This window comes from Rhamphochromis sp. 'chilingali' (assembly GCF_963969265.1).
Source record: "Rhamphochromis sp. 'chilingali' genome assembly, chromosome: 3".
Classification (NCBI taxonomy): Eukaryota; Metazoa; Chordata; class Actinopteri; order Cichliformes; family Cichlidae; genus Rhamphochromis; species Rhamphochromis sp. 'chilingali'.
Genome location: NC_137931.1, coordinates 11,715,543 through 11,738,894, shown reverse-complemented (window position 1 = coordinate 11,738,894; position 23,352 = coordinate 11,715,543). Strand labels below are relative to the sequence as shown.

General features: G+C 41.4%; 1 protein-coding gene and 1 long non-coding RNA gene across 3 annotated transcripts; both read right to left on the bottom strand.

Moving 5' to 3' along the window:
* Positions 1-15,037: 15,037 nt before the first annotated feature.
* Positions 15,038-17,189, bottom strand: LOC308393866. The gene is made up of 2 exons (XR_013971048.1): positions 15,447-17,189; positions 15,038-15,201 (listed from the first exon to the last, which is right to left on the bottom strand). It is a non-coding gene; the product is annotated as an uncharacterized lncRNA (long non-coding RNA).
* A 3,487-nt stretch (positions 17,190-20,676) lies between these two features.
* On the bottom strand, positions 20,677-22,603 carry LOC308393654 (uncharacterized protein). 2 transcript variants are annotated; one of them, XR_013971018.1, is made up of 2 exons: positions 22,144-22,603; positions 20,677-21,980 (listed from the first exon to the last, which is right to left on the bottom strand). XR_013971018.1 is itself a non-coding variant. In XM_080877610.1 (2 exons), the coding sequence occupies exons 1-2, from the start codon at positions 22,375-22,377 to the stop codon at positions 21,589-21,591; spliced, it is 474 nt and encodes a 157-aa protein (XP_080733736.1). In that variant the 5' UTR covers positions 22,378-22,592; the 3' UTR covers positions 21,224-21,588. The 2 variants fall into 2 exon arrangements, 1 of the variants encoding a protein (XP_080733736.1); XM_080877610.1 differs by having other exon boundaries at positions 21,224-21,980; positions 22,296-22,592.
* Positions 22,604-23,352: the final 749 nt, after the last annotated feature.

The window sequence follows — 23,352 nt, the reverse complement described above, 5'->3', positions numbered from 1 at the left end:
TGATTTCCTGCCGTGCTTGGGATCATTGTCCTATCGCATGACTCAGTTTTAGTCAAGCTTTAGTTGACAGACACATTGCCTCACATTTGACTCTAGAATAATTTTGGTATACAAAGAATCCATGTCCAACACAATAATTGTAAAGTGTGTAACTGAACACAGTAACTGAAAACCTGTATGCAGGAAAAAAGACAAGAAAGCTGAAATTGGGTGAAGCACATGAAAAAGAGCCCTCTAGGCCATGGCCATTAAAAGGTGGCTTCCACTTCCTATACAGTGTTATGCTGTGTGTAAATTTGAAACCATAAAATGTACAAAATGTACACTGTAAGGCTATATGTTTAACTTATACAGCTCTGACAAAGAATATGTGCTTCTGAGACCAGAGCAGGAAGAGCTGTGATATTGTTCACCACCCTAACAGTAGCAACCTGTAAGCTGACGCCAGGGGCTGGTTGGGCCAAGAGAATGCTGGCCTCTGGCTCTTGTCACAAGTCGTGGAGCTTATTAGGCTCCAGCCTCGAGAGAAAGTTCAAGCAGTGAGGGATGATGTGGAGGAAGTAGGAACAGGTGTATGTGGAAATACAACAGCAACAGTTGTTATAAGTGGCTTCCTCTTAAGATTAGCATTTTATTGTTTTGGAGTCTGAGACGTGACTTTACAAGATCGATCCTGCTTATCTTCCCAACTTTCCAAAGTGCTTCAAAAGATGTGCTGTGCTGCTATGGAAACACAGTTGAAACAGCTCATCAAGGGATACCATCCAGGAGCTCCCAAATGATTTGTGGGGGAACTGGAGACTTATAGAGCCAGATGTTATTCTTTCCCTGCCGTGACATGATTGTGGGCAAGGCCATCTCTGAGTCAGTGGTGAGGACCAGGAGGGCCGTTGCTGCTTAATTGACGTTTGTGGCTAACTCTGGGAAAAGAATACGGGGCTTTAGGGGTCACAGGGTTGTAAAATGATAAATGATAGACATGTTGTCTGTTGGTCATAATCTGTTTCAGGCTAGAGAGCAGGTGGAAACTCCTCTGCTGGCAGTTTGATGCCATTGCGATCTGTTGCCACCTTATGCTTGGGTATATGGTTAGCAGGTTGATGCAGAGAGAGACAGCGCTGGTGTGGACACTGTGGAGACAAAGAAAGCCACATATGTGGGTCTGTGGATCCCCTGTCACCAGAGCATTGAGAGCCAGAGAGAAAGCTTGTAAATAAGGAAGCTGAACTGTTTAGGTCCTCCTTTAGGGCTTCTGGAAGTTTCTTAACCCAATCGAAAATTTGTAGACTATGCTTAAAAACTAGGTCTGTGCCAGGAAACCCAACACTCTGTCCAAGAAAAGTGGTCAAATATCCAGCCAGAATTATGCCAGAAGCTTGTCAATAGCTACCAAAGTTGTCTGGTCAAGGTGTAACTTGCTAAGAGACATTTAACTAGATATTAGCGGTATTATGTTATGCCATGTAGCAAGCAGGTTTACTAATCCAAATTCAAAACTCAGGACTTGGGATAAAAACAAAAGTCAAGTCTTTTTTGTGCGATTGTTCAAAACATATTTAAAATAATCCACAGGAAAACTATCTGGGAAAATATGCTTCTAGAAGAACAGAAGCCTCGGTAAACTCAGAGCAACAGAATACATTGCAATGAGGGCAAATACGAACTACAGGAACACGGAGCAGAAATAAAGAGTTGTATCATTCATTGACTGAAACTTTTCCTGGGTGAACCACTTAGTCCTGCATCTCTTAGGGGTAGGTGAAAGTGCTGTCAATGGTAATGGGTAACTGTCTCTTCTGCCCTTACTTTCTGTGTTTTCTGGTTCATCAAAACAATGTAAGAAAGCCCAGATGAAAATTTAATTGAAACTGTGTGTCTAAACAAAGCCTCTAGCCGAGGGCCCGAAATGATCAAGGGGTCTTACAAAGTGACTCACACGAAGGTGGAAAGACTGTGATGTGTATTATACAGTCATACATTTCACTGCCAGATGTATTATATGAAAACAAAGTGGTGGGTGTCTGTATACTGTAAGAGCCTTATTCATGAATGAGCAGTTATTATACATGACCTGGGAGAAATGGAGTAAGCTGTCAAACACAGAGCGGAAATCGCTGAAAATAAGGCGCGATAGAACAGTAGTAAATACTAAAAAAAGCAACATGCCTTACAGGTCATTTAAAAAGGCAAACATAATCAGATTTCTAGGTAAAGTGTTGAGTTTGTATCCAAAAAAATATGTTTTTTTTTTCAAATCTGGTCAAATGCTCAGAATCTTGAGGTTTCCTTTATCTAAGTGTTCGACTCGGATGGATGTACCGCTTCCTCATCGAGCGAATGCCTGAAAGAAATTTCCCACTGTGGTCTCTCAGCTGCACAGCCAGGGTTCTGAAAGCCCACACATTTCTGAAAGGCCTTGTTCTTAAAGATTAAGATGAACTAGACAAGACGAGTTTCAAAAATACTGTGGTTTGTTTGAAAGCTAGCATGCGAATGGCAGTTTGCGAGTGAATGATGGCGAGGAGCGAAATCTGAATTCAGGATGAGTGTCAGGTTAATATTCTCCTGCTCTCTGCCTAGACTATAATTCATTCTTGAATCGCTGCACGGCGAGAGACATGAAAGCCCTTTACTTCCCTCTTCTCTGTTCTCATCAGTTGGAGGCTTGTATGCATCCTCTCGATTACCATCGCTCATCTTTTCTCTTTTGTTTCTCCCCTCGTGTCCCCATTCAATCCATTTTCATTTCCCCCTCAGTTCCCTTTACAGCTGCTTTCATTTCATCCCAATCTCTCAATCTTCCCCAACTGCTATTCGACACCATTTTCACCAGCTCTCCAACAAGCCCTGTCTCACTTCCTCCACCTGTCTGTCATCTTTCTTCCCTTTTCTTTTAACCTTCTGTTCTTTGTTTTTTTCCCCACGACTGCTCCCTCCCCAGACTTCCCCTCTCTTATTGGCATATTTTGTCTGCTCCTTTCTCTACTTCCATCCCAACACACGCACTCGCCTCCACTCTGTCAGATGCATTCTTCTCTCCTCTGTCTCTCGCTCTCCCTCCGTTCTTAGCAAAGCCCTCTATGGACCAATTAAGTCCTCCAGCTTGATGTCTTTCCCAACCCTATACTCTCAAGCCGAGTGGACAGTTCAAGTGGTTCAAGGAGGACCTGGGCGCTAAGACACACACACACACGCAACACAGTCGTAAAACTTCAATATATTTCAAGTCCTTGTTAAAAGTGTGGTAAGTATTTGCAGATTTCCAGTTCTTTTACATGGAGTCGTTAAGCCATCAGACAGCCTCATCTCTACCAGCGCAGTCTCATGGGAAAAATATGAAAGTCAAGAAAATGTCTATTTGTGTAAATGAGCCAGTCAGTATGATTTTGAGGCTAAAGATTAAAATTGGACGAATCTTTCATAACTGCAATTGCGTACATTTTCAGGAGCAACCAAGACAAAGACGCAACCATTGCATTTCAATCCAAGCCAAGCTCTTAATCTAACCGAGTAGTTTAATTGGGTAACACTAACTCGGTGTCTTCCACGAGTAATGATGACTGCTTCCAAAAAGCTGTCTTCCTCATGTACTGCAAAAAAAGAGTAAGAGAAATATAAACAAGCTTTAAGCACTTTGAATTAGTGTACTGTGCAGTGGCAGAATTGCCAAATGAAAAGGTCTGAATCGTGAAAGAGGCCCTAACACAGCAGAAATTGCTGTGTTTGGTGGGGGGAAAGAAAGGGATAAAACTCTCTGGGCATATTACACAACACACCAGGGTACTGTCACATTTGTGTGCAGCTCATTTCTCTTGCAGTTCTGGCACTAACACTAAGAAACATTTGTGTGTCAAACTTGCATGCGGTGTCAGGCTTGGAAGTTTTTCAAGTGACATTCGAGGCTTAAAAATAGCTTTAAAAAGAATAAATTGCTGTGCATTTTCACTGGTATGGTAATGTGGATGAACTGGTGGATAGAACTAAACCAAAAATATTAATATTAATATTAGAATATTAATATTAAAATGAATATATTAATATTAATATGTTCATATAATAGAGAAATATCCTAGCAAGTAATCAAACCCTGCAGTTAGTTAGAGCTTTTTAATGACGTAAGTTGCAGCCTTCAGAATTCTTTGTTATGTACTACTCGCATTGTTGAAAACCCACACCCGACCCCCACCCCTGTTCAAAAAAAAAAAAAAAAGACTGATCTGACAGTTCTAGAACTGAACTTCTCTGTGTTGCTCAGCTCTCCCTCCACAGTCAGACAAGTACCTGCTGAACACAGATGACAGACTGTCTACCATCCAAAAACCGTCTCACGGCAGCAAGGATGAGGCTGCATGTCAATTAGCATTGAGAAATAAAATGAAGTCATTCAGAGATACTCAATAGATCTTGATTGGGGTGAAGAAAAAAAACTGAATGAGTCACCCTTAAAAAATAAAGGTAGGCACATTTCATAATGCCCAAAAAAGAAGGATTTATCAGAATTAAATGGGCATTATGAACTAAAAGCCCCATCAGTGTATTTATGCTGAAAGCCAGCAGCTACAATGGCACCATTAGTAGATTGAGGGTGAGGCTGAAATGGGTGAGATATGTAATAGCTCTGTGTTCCATCATTGCTGGCTTTAAAATAAAACTAAGACTGCAAGGTTAAAGTGCTGACTGTCAGTTGCAATTTAAGGGTGTTTACATCCATGTTGGAAGAACTATTTTGGAATGGTAACGCCTGTAAAACTGGACTTTCCCTGAGCTTTCAGTTTCGTCACAGTTGATGGATGCTAATACAACTACTGCCCATTAACCCTCCCAGGGTATGGGCCGCCCAAGGTAGATCTCAAGAGATTTCTGTCCTGGGCCATTCTTTCCAGATGGGTCCAGGTGTAGCCCAACTTTTTTGCTTTATAGGTTTTCCTGGTCAAAAGTAGAATTGGTTCAGTGGCTTCCTTTCGCCTTTCACCACCTAGCATCATTTGTTCCTGAGCGGCTGGGGGTCCTCCATCTTCCAGAAAGTTAGTCTCTGTTTTTCTGTTTAGCTTTTCTGTAGTGGTAACCCCACACTCGACCCTTCTCCTTTTTCATCCGAGCTTGGGACCGCCAATGGCGGAGTTAGATGATGGATGGTCTGGAGCTATTTGTTTTCCCTGAATATGCCTGAGTCTGCCAAACCTGCTTGGTTTTAGCATTTTTAAGCACAAGCAAAACTAACGAGAAAGTAGTCCACAAGTCAACTATAATAAAGCCGATTGGTAGTTAGCATCCAGAATGTCATGGATTCATAGCCACTGGCCACCTGGGGCCTTTCTATATGTCTGTTCTCCCCTGTTCTCTGACTTCCTCCCACAGTCTAAATGCATGAATCAGTTAGGTTAATTGGTTTATCAAGGTTGGACATAGGTGTGCAAGTGAGTGTAAATGGTTGTCTGTCTCTCTTTGGCAGCCCTCTGATGCCTCTAGGCCACTATTTTATCCTGATAATTGCCCAGATTTACTGTCCTAAAAGAAATCATAGGATCATCATTAATAATAATAATGATTAATAATAATAAAAGAAATAAATGAACGCATTTTCCTTTATTATTGTCAGTATTGTATTATTGTCATTGATGTTCATGCTGACAGCTCTGTGAAACTAGGGAATGAAACACTGTAAAGCCCATTTTATTTGGGGGTGTCACTCATTGCAGTTTTGCAAAGGCATTCAAACGGTTTTCTTTACACAGAAGGTGGTGGAGATTGACATCCTGGGTTATGACATTAGCGAGACAGGTCTGTTTCTCTCAACTCATGTTTAATATAAGGGTTTGTGGGGATGAACAAAAAGTATTTGACCAGCATAATATAATCTGCAGTATGATCATTGCTTTAACCATGTAACAGATAGCTTTAAGATGGCCTTAAGATGTTATGCATACAGTTATTATGTTGACCTTGTATTCCAGGTGCAGTTATAACTATTTTATACATATTGCATATCTGTGCTTATTTGAGTTGATGTTCAGGTTCTTTAAAGGTCTTAAGCTTCACTGACGTGACTGTTCAGGTGATACATGCTGAGGGAAAACTAGAACATAGAAGGAATTGCAATACATGCTTACAAAACACTTATATCAGGTCATTTTATATTAAGGTTTTAGTAGAGGTTCTTGGTTAAAACATTTATTTAGTAGAAGACATACACATAGTCTCAGTGAGCTTCTGGTCTAGTGAAAGGTCAGAAGTGCAACAGGTGAATTGGGAAAGAGCATTTGAGGACGAGACACAGACAGTAGGAGGTGAATAGGTGACACAAAGAGCATGTGAGGTCAACACATACACACACATTAGTTAGACTTATTTAGAGGAGAGATTAGTTATGTCTCGACAAGAAAGAGGAACAATTCACTTTGAGACAAGAACGGAAAGTACCAGCCATAAAAATAGAAGATGATTTTCTGGGTGAAAAGTCATGGTGATGTTGATCTGATCTATGTATAAAATGTATCGGTGACGCATGAAGGGGCGTCAGTAAACAAACCCTGATGCTATAAAATATCTGTTCATGCTTTGATTAAGTCGAGGACTACTGGCTGTCTGCGTACAGAGTGTCTTCCCACACGTGTGTTCATTAAAATCATTGTTGGACCAAGAGCTTCTGGACCAAGAGTGGTTTGTACTCTCCCTCCTCAATTGTGAACCTTAACAGGTTACTATTGTGAAGAGGCGTATTTGATCCCAAAACAGATTCCTTATCCCTAAACCTAACCAAGCAATTTGTAGTGCCTAAACTCAGAACAGCAAGTGAAAATGAAACAAACCAGCAAGAAACATAACATAAATATAAAGGTCCCAATAGGACCCTTGGCTGGCAAAGTTATTCCACTATGATTCCACTCCAACATCCTAATGAAGACTGTGAAGGCCTCTGAAAATGGGACAGTTCTCTCTTGGCAGCCGATATTGACACAAGTGGTACGTCAAGGCACTGCCACCAACAGGAAACCTCATGCATAAAAAGATAGGCCTTTTGAACTATAAGTAATTTCTTATATTAGAGTTTTACCTACTAGGAAAAGTGTATTGTCAGAGTTCATTTACACAGCAGTGCATCGTGATTAATGACAAATTCTGAACTTAGAGAGTTCTACAGGCTAGAAATAAGATAGACATGAGTAAACACAAAAAAGTTCAGATATATTTCATAGTGCTTGTGTAACCCAGCTGGAGAAACGGGTAAAAATAAGATAAGCTTTATAATGTATTTGTTTAGTTGCAGAATCGTTCTTTTATTTGTTTTTTATTTTATTGTCGCAAGAGGTGATAATGTGAAAAAATGTGTTTATTTCCACACTTCCTGCTGTGCCGAGCAGGAACTTTTATTTTGAAGGTTAACAGGAAGTTTTGTGTTTTTACATGGCGTATTGTTACCGGCCACTCCAGGAAAAAGAAAAAATCAGACGCTATCTTGATTAGCAGCAGAAACTGTCTTGGTTACGGAAGCAAAGTTTCGTAAAAGTTGTTAAAAAGTGTTCAGAGGTTTTCGGCTAACATTTCAATAGTGAGTTGAATGTTAGACAGAGCTGTCGAAATCAGCAGAGGTGGTGGCTACGTTAATAGCGTTCCACGTGTCTCAGTAAGCTAACTGATTTACCTTCTATGTTCAATGATCATGACAATGATGCTAATCATAGTAGTTAATGCATATTTCTCTACTGTGTCATGTCAATGATGAGTGTTTGTGTTATGAGGGAACAAATACAATTTGATAGCTTTTGTGCCAAATTTAGTGTAACATATGTTCTGAAGAAATTTAAGCGTTAACATTTGTATTTCATTTGTCTAATAATTGTGTTAAGTGTGTGTCTATTGCAACTATGTTGGTTAGACAGAAGTTCTAACATGAGTTACAATTTAATCTGTTAACTGAAGAGTACCACAATTTTTCAGGATGTAAGTAATTGCAAATTTCAGTTATTGTTGTTGAGTTTATGATTAAGTTGAATGTTGAAATAAGTGATAGATCAGAGACTATAAACCTGTTTTTAAAATACAGGTTAGGTCTTTTAGTGAGCTTTGAGCTCGACGAGAAAAGACCAGTGATTCCAATTGATGGCGAGCCTCCCAGTGTGATTTCCAGGACCCAGATCTGCACAACCAATCAGACGGCCAATGGTTTATCTGGTTTCTGGTAGGATTCCACCAGTCACTCCAACTGGCAACAGTGAACAGATAGAAAGAGTGCACTCTAGACTATAAAAACACTAAGTGTGAAACTTCACTGGACCCCTTTTTTTTTTCTGACTGACAGATCATTGCAGATCATTCCCTCATTCGATGTGTGTTTTGACTTGACTGACCCTCTACTCTACAAACTCTGAGGAACAAACCGAACTGTAAGGTTGCAACCTAACAAATACTTTCAAAGGGTCAATTTCAATAATTAAGGACAATGCATTTTATTTCTATTTCTATTTTAATTTTATTTTCTAGTTGTTTTTCTATGAAAATGTTGTGAAACTGTTACTGTTGAAACTAAAGTCACAGTTAACTGAAATTTCTGTGTGTTATGATTATTCGCACTCATGTCCAGCTCCTCCCCGAACCTAGAGTGAGGTGTACTTACCCAGGAGTGGGTTACACTTGTCTTAGGTATGTTTCTCTTTAGAAAAAACAATAATAAAGTAAAACTTTAACACAATTCAGCTACATACTAAACTTAGGGGACAAAATCAAAGTATTGTTCCTATTGCACTAGCATCCATATGATACAAATACCAGCGGTGGTATACTATTGATATTTGGATCAACCTGTATTGATGTCATAGTGACTTCGGCATATAGCAAGCAAGCTCATGAACTTCTTTTGGAGTCCAGCTTTAGTTAAACTAAAGGTTTGCTGTTTTGGAGATTTAGCCCTGGCATCATTCTCCTCTTCAACGGGCCAGCAGTGTTGCTGATCTGAGCTTGCAATTTCTGTTTTCCTAGGTATCCTTTTTAGCATTAGCATTCAAATCAATGCTAATGCTACTACAAATACACTGAAGACATACATTTTCTTTATTCTTTTTCCCCCAGTGCATTTATCACGCATCAAATAATTGATGCACTGGGAGAATTTTGTGACTCAATCTCTTTGCCAAGCACCCTTTGACACGAAAACTGGAGGAGCAAGGATCAAATAACTAACCACTTCTACCTTTTAAGCCACAGCCAATCTATATCAGGGTTTAGATTCTTACACAATACTTGTTAGTAGCATCACTTCGTTGTTTTGGTCTCTGCGAATAAGTACGGAGAACATAGAAAACAGCCAGCCTTATCCTCAGAGGATCTCAACTCTAACCCTCTAGTCAGTTTCATTTCCAACACAGTCTCCTAGAGTAGAGACAAATAACACCACCTAAAAGAAATCCTAATTGTTTCTGACTGACTCTTGTCAGGATTTATTGCAGAAGCATCAAGAAATTTGAACCTGCATGTGTAAAACAACAAAGGATTATTGATGATATTTGTCCAACTGGAACTTCAACAGACATGCACTTTTGTCTTTCTTCAAACATCCAAGACGAAGCTCCTCATAGGCATGGGGACATGCAACATCATCATTTTCTTGTTTTTGTAATATGCTGAGACATATCTACAGCAAAAACAAAACCACTACTGGGTTTCAGCAAAATATAACCCACAAGGTTTCAAGCTAGTAATTTAGTAAGTCAAACTGTGAAGAAAACACCAAAGCTAATCTCTTTCAAAAGCCTTGAGTCATGAATAAGCTAAATCTGTATTTAGCATGAGACTTATAATTCTAGGCAGGCGCTGCTGTGATGTCACATCATCGATTTTCACTCCGTGTCTTTCAGAGCAGACGGAGCTCTCAGAGCTATTGTTTGTTTATTTACGGTGGTCTTTTTTTCCCTCCATGTTGGTTGAAAAGAAAAAAAAAGATACAGAAGACCGGCGAAAGGGATGATAAGATAAGGAGTAAGGCGGTTATACAGAGAGGCACATGATATGGGCACATTTGTGCACATGCACTCATGCACACGGAGAAACACACACACACACACACACACACACACACACACACACACACACACACACACACACACTCAGACACACAGACCATCAGCCTAATTACTAGCGACAGGAAGGCAGCTAGGGGAAACGGCTACAGCCATGGCCACTTCCACTGTGGTGCACTGCTGGCATTATGCCCTATTTATGCATTTAACACACACACACACAAGCACACATGTGTATATATACACATTAAAATGCTCTCATTTAGCACACATTCACACACACACACACACACACATCAGTGCAGAAACAAGAACAGCTGCATTCATGCACATAATGGGCTCTCAGATAAAGAAATGCACCAAGACGCATGCAGAGACATGGAAAAGGAAAATGAAATTACATGGTTGGTAGTGTTATCACTTACAGTGATTCAGCACCATGGACCTAACCACATGTGCAGTAATAGAGATAAAAACAGACACACTTGCACTCCACATACAGACAGATATGCAGTCGTACAATGGCAAGTCCTGGGGCGCAGGCTTCTTAGTATTTTAATTGCATGTGTATTTTGACAGGATAATTTCAAGAACAGGACACTGTCTGCCCACTAGTGCCTTTCTGTATTCACTTAACGATCACTCAAATGCATCTTTAATGACCTGAGAGACGCATTTATTCAGTTTTATAACAGTCTGATGCATGCGTCTATATTTGTGCACGTATCTGAGCTTTGTATTTAAATGCAGGATCACCTACACAAATGGAAACTTTCAGAGGTCATCCACAGTGTAATATTTGTGAATCCATTAGGCTGTCACAGGGACTGATAGAGTCCCCATGGAAACAATTACTGAATAATCCAGCTATTATATTTTTAATCTCTAGATTGGAGCTCATAGTCGTTTATTGCATGGATTCATTAAGTTGACTTATGAATTATGTTTTATCTTGGGTTCTATATCGGTGCTCATATGATAGATATGTGATGATTTGCGAGAAACTAGAAAATGTTTATTGTAACATACAGGGAGTGCAGAATTATTAGGCAAGTTGTATTTTTGAGGAATAATTTTATTATTGAACAACAACCATGTTCTCAATGAACCCAAAAAACTCATTAACATCAAAGCTGAATGTTTTTGGAAGTAGTTTTTAGTTTGTTTTTAGTTTTAGCTATTTTAGGGGGATATCTGTGTGTGCAGGTGACTATTACTGTGCATAATTATTAGGCAACTTAACAAAAAACAAATATATACCCATTTCAATTATTTATTTTTACCAGTGAAACCAATATAACATCTCCACATTCACAAATATACATTTCTGACATTCAAAAACAAAACAAAAACAAATCAGCGACCAATATAGCCACCTTTCTTTGCAAGGACACTCAAAAGCCTGCCATCCATGGATTCTGTCAGCGTTTGGTTCTGTTCACCATCAACATTGCGTGCAGCAGCAACCACAGCCTCCCAGACACTGTTCAGAGAGGTGTACTGTTTTCCCTCCTTGTAAATCTCACATTTGATGATGGACCACAGGTTCTCAATGGGGTTCAGATCAGGTGAACAAGGTGGCCATGTCATTAGTTTTTCTTCTTTTATACCCTTTCTTGCCAGCCACGCTGTGGAGTACTTGGACGCGTGTGATGGAGCATTGTCCTGCATGAAAATCATGTTTTTCTTGAAGGATGCAGACTTCTTCCTGTACCACTGCTTGAAGAAGGTGTCTTCCAGAAACTGGCAGTAGGACTGGGAGTTGAGCTTGACTCCATCCTCAACCCGAAAAGGCCCCACAAGCTCATCTTTGATGATACCAGCCCAAACCAGTACTCCACCTCCACCTTGCTGGCGTCTGAATCGGACTGGAGCTCTCTGCCCTTTACCAATCCAGCCACGGGCCCATCCATCTGGCCCATCAAGACTCACTAATCAAGACTCCATAAAACCTTAGAAAAACCAGTCTTGAGATATTTCTTGGCCCAGTCTTGACGTTTCAGCTTGTGTGTCTTGTTCAGTGGTGGTCGTCTTTCAGCCTTTCTTACCTTGGCCATGTCTCTGAGTATTGCACACCTTGTGCTTTTGGGCACTCCAGTGATGTTGCAGCTCTGAAATATGGCCAAACTGGTGGCAAGTGGCATCTTGGCAGCTGCACGCTTGACTTTTCTCAGTTCATGGGCAGTTATTTTGCGCCTTGGTTTTTCCACACACTTCTTGCGACCCTGTTGACTATTTTGAATGAAACGCTTGATTGTTCGATGATCACGCTTCAGAAGCTTTGCAATTTTCAGACTGCTGCATCCCTCTGCAAGATATCTCACTATTTTTGACTTTTCTGAGCCTGTCAAGTCCTTCTTTTTACCCATTTTGCCAAAGGAGAGGACGTTGCCTAATAATTATGCACACCTGATATAGGGTGTTGATGTCATTAGACCACACCCCTTCTCATTACAGAGATGCACATCACCTAATATGCTTAATTGGTAGTAGGCTTTCGAGCCTATATAGCTTGGAGTAAGACAACATGCATGAAGAGGATGATGTGGACAAAATACTCATTTGCCTAATAATTCTGCACTCCCTGTACTCTAAAAAGCAGTATACCCACAATATACAACTGAGGGCTGAAACACTGACAAAATGACTAGCTATTTTAGATCCTCATATTGATGGAGTTAGTAAGAGTTGGTTAGCTTTTAAACAGTTCAAACAAAGAGACCTAGAGGCCATTAAGCGATTGCCTTACAACCATCAGTCACTAGGGAAAAACCTGTATTAACAGCTGGCTGGTGCAGATTGCTGGCAGTCGCTAGGTGGCTGTAAAGTGGTATACGGTCCTGCACCAAAAAACCTTGTGACTGCATTGGTAGCAGATTGCCACAGTTGCAAACTTTTGCTAAATATGCTAACTACTTGTAAAGCACTTTGAGAAGTGCAAATCAGAAAAGGAAAAGGTTTGCCTTCAAATTAGAATTTGGAATTTTTGAATTGTGTCGGTTTCATCAGTCAGACACAACCTTTACTTTGAAGGCAAAGTTTACATGCAGCATAGCATATAATCAACAACCGATGCTCTCTTGTCTCGCACTGTTTTGTTGTTGTTTTTTCTTTTTTCTTTTTTGTGCTTACTGATGACATCATGAGCCAGTCTGAGCTCTAACCTCCCAGAAATAGTAAAACTAAAACAATTCACTGAAAATGTATCCAAAAATAAAACACAATTAAATCAGTATACTCCTTACAGATTTTCCACAGATTCATGAAATGTCCGTTTTCTAACCACTCTTGGATCGCAATACTAGCAAAACCGAAGAACTCACAATGACGGTTTTGGTGCACCAACCTCTTGGTGACTGATTTCAGCTAGTGACTATTCTCTAACTGGCTGCAATAGAATACACATTTTCCCTAGCAACTGGCATTTGCAAGCAGTCTCTACACCATATGTTTGGTTCCTGACGCAAAAATATATACTAATCCTCTGATAAAGCACACTTTGTGTAGCTAACTGTTAAAAAGATAATCTTAGCAATAGATTAGGAAGATAGTTTAGTTTGCTAAGGCAATTACAAACACACTGTTATTTATTATTCTAGTACATTACAATTTGTAATATTACCAAATGATTTAGGTACTTTGCAGAAATTTGAGACATTAAAGCTAATTTGATTTGAACCAAATGAGTGAACCAAGTCTTGCTGCATGTGTAGGCTAACTAAGTGTTATGATTCCACAGTTTTCCCATTCTTCGCGATGCCTCAGTGCTGGCGAGATCCACTTTTTTCTCCTAAAAGGCTCGGGTCTTTTGAATGTTTGGTTCTGGGTTCTTTGTCTTGTCTTGATATTATGCCACACTGCCTTAAGGGCCTTGACACCCTTGAGGCATGCTTCAGTTTTTGCTAGCAGAGAGATTTTGCATCCCTGCATGTAAATTCTAAGGAGAGCCACAAGCTGTTTTCCCTTCCTGTGGTGGTGGTGGATGTTAATTAGGCCCGTCTCCATGAAAAATTGCCAAATAAATACATAAATAAGAGAGAAGATGATTGATTGCTGGTCACATCAGAGATGGTTAATGTCATTTGCATGTCCGTGATATGCCATCGGTCTGGAGAAAGAAACACTCAGTGATTCACTTGACTGAGACTCTTTCACAGGTTAAAACTGACAACTAGTAAACAAAACATATTAGCTCGGAAAGCAAATATCACAGAGCACTACAGCTTTTTAAGTTGACATTTTAAAAACAAACAAGATGACAACCATGCTGGTTACTCTGTGTGACTGCAGTTTGTTTAGATACTGCTTTCTGCTAACATTAGCCTACCTTTTATACAATGACAATAGCACTGTATAAAAAACATGATTGACATTATCCTGATATATTGCAGACATAATATGTTGTGTGTGTGTGTGGGGGGGGATTGTGTTGCTTACATTGTTGAGATATACATTGCTGTGCTTGAGTGTCACCATCTACCGGAACCAAATTCCTTGTATATGTCTGTGCATATACATGGCCAATAAATGCGATTCTGATTCTGATAATGATTAGCATTTCAACCATCATTTGCCATGCTAGCATGCTGACAGTGAGTAATTAGCAGTACACATTCTAGAGCTTTTAAATGTTTCCTTTTCAGCATAGAAACTCTGCAGGAAAACAAGAGTCTCTACAAAACACTTCAGCAATCAGTTACAAATATTTCAGTGTGGTAGCCCAACTGATTACCTTCTAAAACCCTGTTAATACTATAGCTAAAAACTTAGAAAAGGGGGATAAGTGAAATGACCCTTACTTGCATACGCTGCAGTGTAAATATTGAGAACAGTAAAAAGGAACCACAATGCACATATAGACAATGGCAAAGACAAACCCTCAGGTCGTCAACACTGTGACGCTCTCACACAATTTATTTCCTGGCAATAGCTTCAGACTTTCTTTTTTTTTTTTTTTTTTTTTTTTCTAAATGACATCAGAAACAGCAGTATGCGACATTACGTGATGGCAGAGCTTCAGTTCATCCTTTGTCATTTTTTTTTTTTTTTTTTTTTTTTTTTTTAATAAATAGGACAGGGGGAATGAATGAGAGAAAGAGGGGGAGAGAAAGAAAGAAAACCAAAGGGGAGAAGAGACGGTGAGAAGGGGGGGGAAGAGAGAGAAAAAAAAAAAGAACTCCTGGGTCACCTGTATGGAGAAAAAAAAAAAAACAAACAAAAAAAACAAACAGAGGAGACAGCAAACAACAAAGAGCAACATAATAATAGAGAAAACAAAGCACCATCACAATAAACTAGCTAGTCATAGATATCAATATTTACTAAATAATAAACGATATTGTGCAGCACGCAAGATAGACAGCGCACAGTGTGCTTTGAGGCAGCAGCCAAGAAAGCTTTAGTCCGCGTCTGTGAATACCCATGTGTGCATACCTGTGTGGATCAGCATGCTTGCATTCCAAAGGTTTCTCCATGTAATGATCTGCTAGGGAGTGTGGGGGGGCCACAGCCCCGTCCTCCAGGGTGTGAAGCGGGTATGGAGGAGATCAAAACTCCAGACATCCAGAGGCCCCCAGAACACAAGAGACCATGGAAGACCAACAGAGGGGCAGCCGCGCCACTGTTCCAGTAAGAGCTGAGGAGAGTCCCAGATGAGGGCTCGCCCAGCAGCCGCGGAGCAGAAGTCAGGGGGAGTTGCAGTGACGCGCCCGTGAGCTCCGCCGGCCCCCAGCTGTGCCTGAGTGACCGAGCCCCAGGCCGAGAGGCCGGGGGCACCCCACCTCCAAAGGGGCCCGAGCGAGCCCCAGGCCCCGACAACCGGCCGCCAAGGAGTGAGCCGGTGTGTACCCGGACGCCCACCCCCAGACACAAAGAACCACCAACACACCGACACCTGAGGGAGTCCGCCACCGGCAGGGGAAGTGGTGGTGGGTGGAGATAGGCCTCCAAACCTTGGAGGGCCTGAGGTGTCCCCAGAGAGGTGGCGTCTGATACCCAACCTGACATATAGACACAGACATACAGGCACACACAGACACAAACATCCATTCCCACCCTCATACTCTGATATGCACTCACTCCACACTCAACCAACGTGGAGACAGACATAAAGAGACGCTGTACACACAATCACACTCCCCAAGCGTACTCTACAAACCGGGTCTAGGTACCCTTGCCCCTGGAGGGGGGAATTGCACCCAGACCCAGGTGGTGTTACCCTTTTCCCTGCGGTGGGGAGAGGCAGACCACCCCGACTCCGCAGCAGCAGGGAGGCCCCACACCCCAGACCGCAGTCGGACGGCCAACTCCTCCTACTAGCCCTCCCGCTCCAGCAGGCCGCAGAGAATGGGGGTGGGAGAAGACTCCAAACCTCCCTCCACCCGCTCATTGTAGTGTTGATGCATATGTGTTCTAAGGTGCAATTAAAACCCAGGAGGGCATGGAGCTACCTGCCAAGGAGCAGCAGGTAAGCGCATAGTCCCTCCTGCTAGCCCTCAATGACTAAGTGTATTTAAAATTGAGAGGTGGGCAACGACGTCAGGGGTGAGGTATACACTCTGATGGTAATTTGGACTCCGTGATTGTGCCCACCCCCAAGATCCTATATGTATGTGTAATGAGAGTGTGAATAATGTGAATGTCTAAGTTGTGGGATAAAATTGAGGCAGAGGCAGCCAGAAGGGGACGGGGGGGGGGGGGGGGTAGCCTCCTCTGCACCCTGGTGACATACCCCCACTCCAAGGCCCTGCATGTGTGGGTGGTTGTGGAGGAGCGGGAAGAGGGAGGCAGCTGGAGATGGGGAGGGAAGGAAGGGAGGGGCAGGTAACCCCTCCCTGGGGCCAGCTCCCCCGCTGACCCCAGTAGGCACTCCCACCCTTCGCGACCCGCCAGGGAAGGGGGGCCCAGGCCCATCAGACCGGGGCCCAGTGCAGTAGCGCCCTCCGGCTCCACAGAGCCCTGGACAGTCCACCCAACCCCACCACAGAGAAAACTGCACCCACCCCACCATCCACACATCTTCCAGACTACATAAGACGGTAAACGCCCAGGCTGAGATCTTCCTCCACCTCTCCTGTATCTCCCCCTCCTGCAGAGAGTTCCTGAAGAGAAGAAAGCTCCTGCAAGATGTGACCATCCCCCCCACCAGTTGAAGAGCCCCCCAGGCGGCTCGACGCACCGGCGGCTACCCCGGGTTGAGCCCCCGAAGGAAGATGCCTCCGGGGAACCCCCCGACGCCCTAAGCCTGTCCCTACCCCCTCACCAATCACAACAGTGAAGGCGGGACCAAACTATGACCCCCCACCCCCACTAGGTGATGGAGCTGATAAAAGGGGCCCAGAGCAATTGATCTAATGTGGTGGCAGAGGCTGTGTCAAGACTAATGTAATCTAATAGATAATTTCTATATTGGTTAGAATTAAGATTATTTTTATTTTTCCAGTTCATGAGGACTGTTTTCTTGGCTATGCATAGGGCAGTGAAGATCATATGGGCTATATTCTTTTCTGAAGTGACATTATCTAAGCTGCCCAGTAGACACACTAAGGGGGAAGTTGGAATGTTACATTTCAGACACTTTGATAAGTCTTCACATATCTCGCGCCAAAACTTTTGCACTGGTGGACAGAACCAAAGAGCGTGGATGTAATTGTCTGGTGTATTGCCTTGACAGTGTGAGCAGTTGTTGGAAGATGTAAAGCCCATCTTGAACATCCGATGACCTGTATAGTGCACTCTATGAAGTATTTTGTATTGAATTAATTGCAGACTGGGATTTTTAATTAATTTAAAAGTTTTTAAGCAAATCTGAGACCAGAAGTTTTGGTCTAGGTTGACTGATAAATCTGCTTCCCACTTTGCAGTAGGAAGGGATATTAATTCATCTAATTTAGAAAGTGTTCTGTATATTTTAGATAATAATTTGGGGGATTTAAGAGTAAGAAAATGTGCCGCACTTAGTGGTGTTTGTAATTCAACTTGACTGAGGTTAAATTTCTTTTTTACTATGGATTTAATTTGTTGATATTCTAAAAACCTTGTCCTGTTGATCCCATATTGTTCAACTAGTCTGTCAAATGGAATAAATTCTGTTCCCTCTAATATATGTTCTAAGTATTTAATTCCTTTACAACTCCATTCTGTGAAATTAATCATATTATTGTTTTGTAATATGTCAGGGTTATTCCAGATAGGTGTTGCATGGGATTAATGAAGACTCCGTTATTTTTAGAAACTCCCACCATGCTGTTAGAGAAAAGCTGATGTTGATACTTTTAAAGCATTCATGTCTTTTGATGTTTGAGCTAATAAATGGTAGGTCTGAAATCTCTAGATCCTTGCATAGTGCCTGTTCAACATTTAGCCAGGGCTCAACTAAGAAGGTATGTTTTAACCATTCTGAGATGAACTGAAGCCTGTTGGCTAAGAAGTATTGGTGAAAATTAGGCAGATCTAATCCTCCTCTATCCTTGGTTCTTTGTAGCGTTTTTAAGCTAATACGCGGGGGTTTATCTTTCCAAAGGAATTTGGAAATATATGAATCCAGAGATCTGAACCAATCTTGTGATGGTTTGTTAGGGATCATCAAAAATAAGTAATTTATTTTTGGCAAGATCATCATTTTTATAGTGGCGACCCTTCCCATGAGTGATATGGGTAAAGATTTCCATCTAGTCAGATCGCCTTCTACTTTCTTTAGAAGTGGGATGTGGTTTAGTTTAGTTAAGTCTGAAAGCTTAGGAGAGACATTAATACCTAAATATTTAATATTTCCGGATTGCAGTGGGGCAGAGGAAGAATTATGGAAGGAGCAGTTAATGGGGAGAACTGTAGATTTTGGCCAGTTAATTGAATAATCTGAAACTCTTGAAAACCAGTTTATTAAAGTAATTACCTCAGAGAGGTTGGTTTGTGTGTTTTGCAGAAAAAGCAACACATCATCCACATAGAGACTGATTTTATGTTCTATGTTCTTACATTTTATGCCCTTAATTGTTGTAGCCTGTCTAAATGCTGCTGCTAGAGGTTCGATAAAAATTGCAAAAAGTGAAGGGGAGAGTGGGCATCCCTGTCTGGTGCCCCTCAGGAGACAGAAGCTGGAGGATGTCTGGTCATTTGTTCTGATACGAGCCGTTGGGGAATTGTATAATATTCTTATCCAGTTTATGAAAGAGTTTCCAAAACCAAATTTGTGTAAAGTTGCGAATAAAAATTTCCAATTAACTCTGTCAAATGCTTTTTCTGCATCTAGAGATAATATTATGGTTTCGATGTTTTTATCGTATGAGTAGTCTATTAAATTAAGTAATCTACGAGTGTTTGTTGAGGAGTGCCGACCTTTTATGAAACCAGTTTGGTCAGGATGAATTAAGAGGGGGGTCATTTTCTCTAATCTCTTTGAGAGAGCTTTGCAGATTATTTTAAGGTCTACATTTAAAAGAGAAATTGGACGATAGCTTGAGGGAAATAAAGGGTCTTTGCCTGGTTTTAGCAGGAGACTAATGTTGGCAGAATTCATATTTGGTGGTAGTCTGCCCTTTTCCTCGATTTCCTGCAACATGCTGTGGAATACTGGTGCCAAAATTGTCCAGAATTCTTTGTAGAATTCTGCAGGGAAGCCGTCTGGACCTGGAGCCTTATTATTGGGCATACTTATCAGGGCTTCCTGGAGTTCACTTGGCGTCAGTGGCGAATCCAGTTCCATTGCCTGACTGTCTAGTAATTTTGGAAGAGTTACGTTGTCAAGAAACAGATCAATTTCATTTTTAGATGGGTTTATTTGTGGTGAGTATAAAGTTTCATAGAAATCCCTAAAAATGTTGTTTATTCTTCCAGGATCATATATTGTGTTCCCCGATAAATCTTTAGCAGCACATATAGTTATTTTTTCTTTATTTATTTTTAGCTGGTTAGCTAGAAATCGACCTGATTTGTTACTGTGTTCAAAATTCTGCAAGCGAAGTCTTTGTATAAGGAATTGTGTTTTTTTATTAATAGTTTCATTTAATTCTAGTTTTGTTTTGCATATTTTGTTCAATGTTTCCTGATCTTGGTGGGACGCGTAGGCTTCTTCTAGTGATTTGATGTTTTTTTCTAATTCCTGAATATTTTTGTTTTCTTCTTTCTTTTTGTGTGATGAGAAAGAAATTATTTTACCTCTCATCACAGCTTTCCCTGCTTCCCATAGAACAGAAGCAGATATTCCGGGAGTGTCATTAAAGTCTAAATATGAAGTCCATTCCTTTTTAAAGTATTTAATAAAGTCTTCATCTTTAAGTAGTGATATATTAAATCTCCAGTTTTTACTTGGCGTAGTATTATTCTTGTGCATTAGTGTTAAAGATACAGGAGCATGATCGCTGACAGCTATAGGATGAATCTCAGTGTCTGAAATGTCACACAGCAGTGAGCTGCTGACCAAAAAATAATCCAGACGAGAGTAAGAGTGATGAACATGCGAGAAAAAAGTATATTCCTTACTGGTGGGGTGAAGAGAGCGCCATGCATCGCAAAGACCAAAGTCGTTCATATACTGTTTGATTATATTTGTGGACTGCCAATTACGCTGAGTTCCTGTTGTGTTGAGCCTATCCATTTCTTCATTTAGTCCAAGGTTGAGGTCACCGCCAAGAATGAGTGTGCAATCAAGGTGTTCAGAGAGTGCACTAAAAAAACCGTGGAAGAATGAGGGTTCATCAACATTTGGACCATATATACTAACAATACATAGTTTTTTGTTCAATATTGATAGTTTAATAATTAGAAATCTACCCTCTGGATCTATAACTGTATCGAGTACTGTAAAATTAACATTTTTATGTATTAAAATTGCTACTCCCCGTTGTCTAGAATTATAACCGGCTGCAAACACGTTAGGAAACTCAGGTGTTTTAAGTTCATTTAAACCTGTGACAGGTTTGTGAGTTTCTTGTAATAAAACAACATCTGCCTGTAGTTTTTTAAGCTGGTTAAATATTTTTAACCTCTTTCCTCTGGTGCCAGCTCCATTTACATTCCATGTGACAAACCTCAGCATGCCCTTAATTGTGCGTGTATGTCTAATGATGTATGCTGGGTGTTTCGTTTAGACAGGTGGAGAGAATATGGAAACATCCCTTGTTTGTAAATAGAAAGAGAAAAAGAAGTGTGGTGAGAGACTCCATAAGTCTGACTATGTGTGTGAATATTCACTAATATGAACAAACGTGGCTTGCTTATGTGTCCTGCAAGTCTGTGCGTGCTGTGAGGCTGTTGTGAATGTGCTGCCGTTGAGCTGATGTGTTTGCGTGATCGTGTTGTGAAAATATGGAGAAATAGAGGGTGTTGTTTGTAGGTGAGTGGGGAAGTAGGTGACCACAGCAGTGAAAGACAAGAGAAAGAAAGAAACCACATGAACTGTGAGCGACAACAAAAAAAAAGAAACGAAACGGAAACATTCCAATTAAAGCAATGACGGAGGGTGACGGTGTTATATCTGCTATGACATCATATTGATATTACTAGCTTAAACTCATGTTAAAGGAGAGAGTGTGAATGAATAAGAAAAGAGTGTAGCGGGTTCTTATCTGGAGTGCAGTTAATATAACCACGGTGTGGTGCCGAGGTCGCGGTAAAGCTGTCCGTCCACGTAGAGCCGGTCCACGGCGATGACAGCACGGGAGCCTTTCTGGATGAAGCTACGTCGAACTGGGAACAGGACCTTGCGTCGTTCCAGGATCTCTTTGGGGAACTGGTCGTTCACGCTGAAGTCCGTTCCTTTCAGCTCTCTGCCGCGACTCTTCACCTGTTCCTTCTGTTTGAATTGACTGAATTTGGCCACAATAGGCCGTGGTCTCCCGGTCCGCGACCGCGCGCCCCCCAAGCGATGTACTCTATCGAAGTCGATGTTCTTTACGGTGTCCTCCGGCAGCTTCAGGTGGATTTTAATGAAGTTTTTCACCGTTGCCTCTGCGTCCTCTCCGGCAGTTTCTGGAATACCAGAAAACACAAGATTATCTCTCATGCTACGGGCTTGTAGATCGATAACGGACTCTTTTATTTTTTTATTTTCAATGTTTAGCTGGGTCACGTTATCGGTGAGAGATTTAACCGACTCCCGTAGCGTGGCATTTTCAGCGGCAAGCGTTTCCACCTGCTGCTGGCTGAATTCCAGGGATTCTCTCAGAGATTTAAATTCCCGGTGTAAAATCTCCACCAGGGACAGCCTCGCATCGAAACTGGACAATCGCTTGTCGATTGACTCCAGGATTTCTGCGATGTCTTTGCCGGCAGGCGATGTTGTACCGGGGGAGTCTGCCTGGCGACTTCTCTTCGATGACGGCGTCTCGATTTTGGCCGGGGAAGATGCACTCTGGGCCTTATGCATTACTAAATCTTGAAAACAGCGGTCGATGTAATCTTGGAGAGCGTCTAAACTCTCCCCGTTGTCCTCCAGGGTGTTAGAGATGATAAAACAGATGTTGTTAGTTATATGACAATTGATTAGTATATTTGGTAATACTGAAGCTTGGAAAACCTTTGTTAAACTCTATGCTACCATTTGCTTTTTCTCCGCCAAAATCTCCGGCGTCTGACGTCACCTACAACATCACTTCCGTCACTTACTGTTCCCTTCCGTCACTTACCTCCCACCAGCTTCAGACTTTCAACTAGAGCACATCTGAAAGCATTGAAGTGGAAAGTGCAGTCAATAAGGGTTTGTCAGGCTGGCACATACGATCCTCCATGCTGCCTGATGTAACATTGGAGTAGCAACTGATGTCCTTTCACTGTATTCAGCTGTCAATATAAAGGGTTTTATAGACAGCTCATACAGCGCATGCACAGCCAGTACCCACTGTTAAAGCTTTTCCAACATGCCTGTACCCAGCAAACTAAAGCTAAAAACACTGCTCTGGAGATTTACATCAAACTGCACTTTCTGTATTTCTCTTTGATTTGTGTCTTCCACCTGGAGCATTAGGAAATTTGGAACGCTGAGCTCAGTTTCACTAAAAACAGTCTGAATACTGACAGACCTATTGAATCAAGAAATCGTTTAAATAGAACCTGTCTGACAAAGTGAAGCAGGCTAAAAGCAACACATTAGAGCCATTACCCACACATGGCGAACTGACCAAAATTACTCCAAGAGCACATGGATGACTCATCCAGGAGGTCACAAAACCAGGCTTCACATGTCTCAGTTAAGGTCAGGGTTCATGATTCAGACTGGCAAGAGACTGGGCAAAAATAACATCTATGGGAGCATTCAAGTAGAAAAACAGTGCTAACCAAAAAGAGCACAAAGGCTCATCTCACATTTGCCCTAAAACATCTTGATGATCCCCCAAGACTTTTG

Coding starts and splice junctions, on each gene's coding strand:
- LOC308393654 (XM_080877610.1), bottom strand. CDS start 22,377: ATGCATAAGGCCCAGAGTGCATCTTCCCCGGCCAAAATCGAGACGCCG. Junction 21,981..22,295: donor TCGCCAGGCAGACTCCCCCG/GTACAACATCGC, acceptor CTGGTATTCCAG/AAACTGCCGGAGAGGACGCA.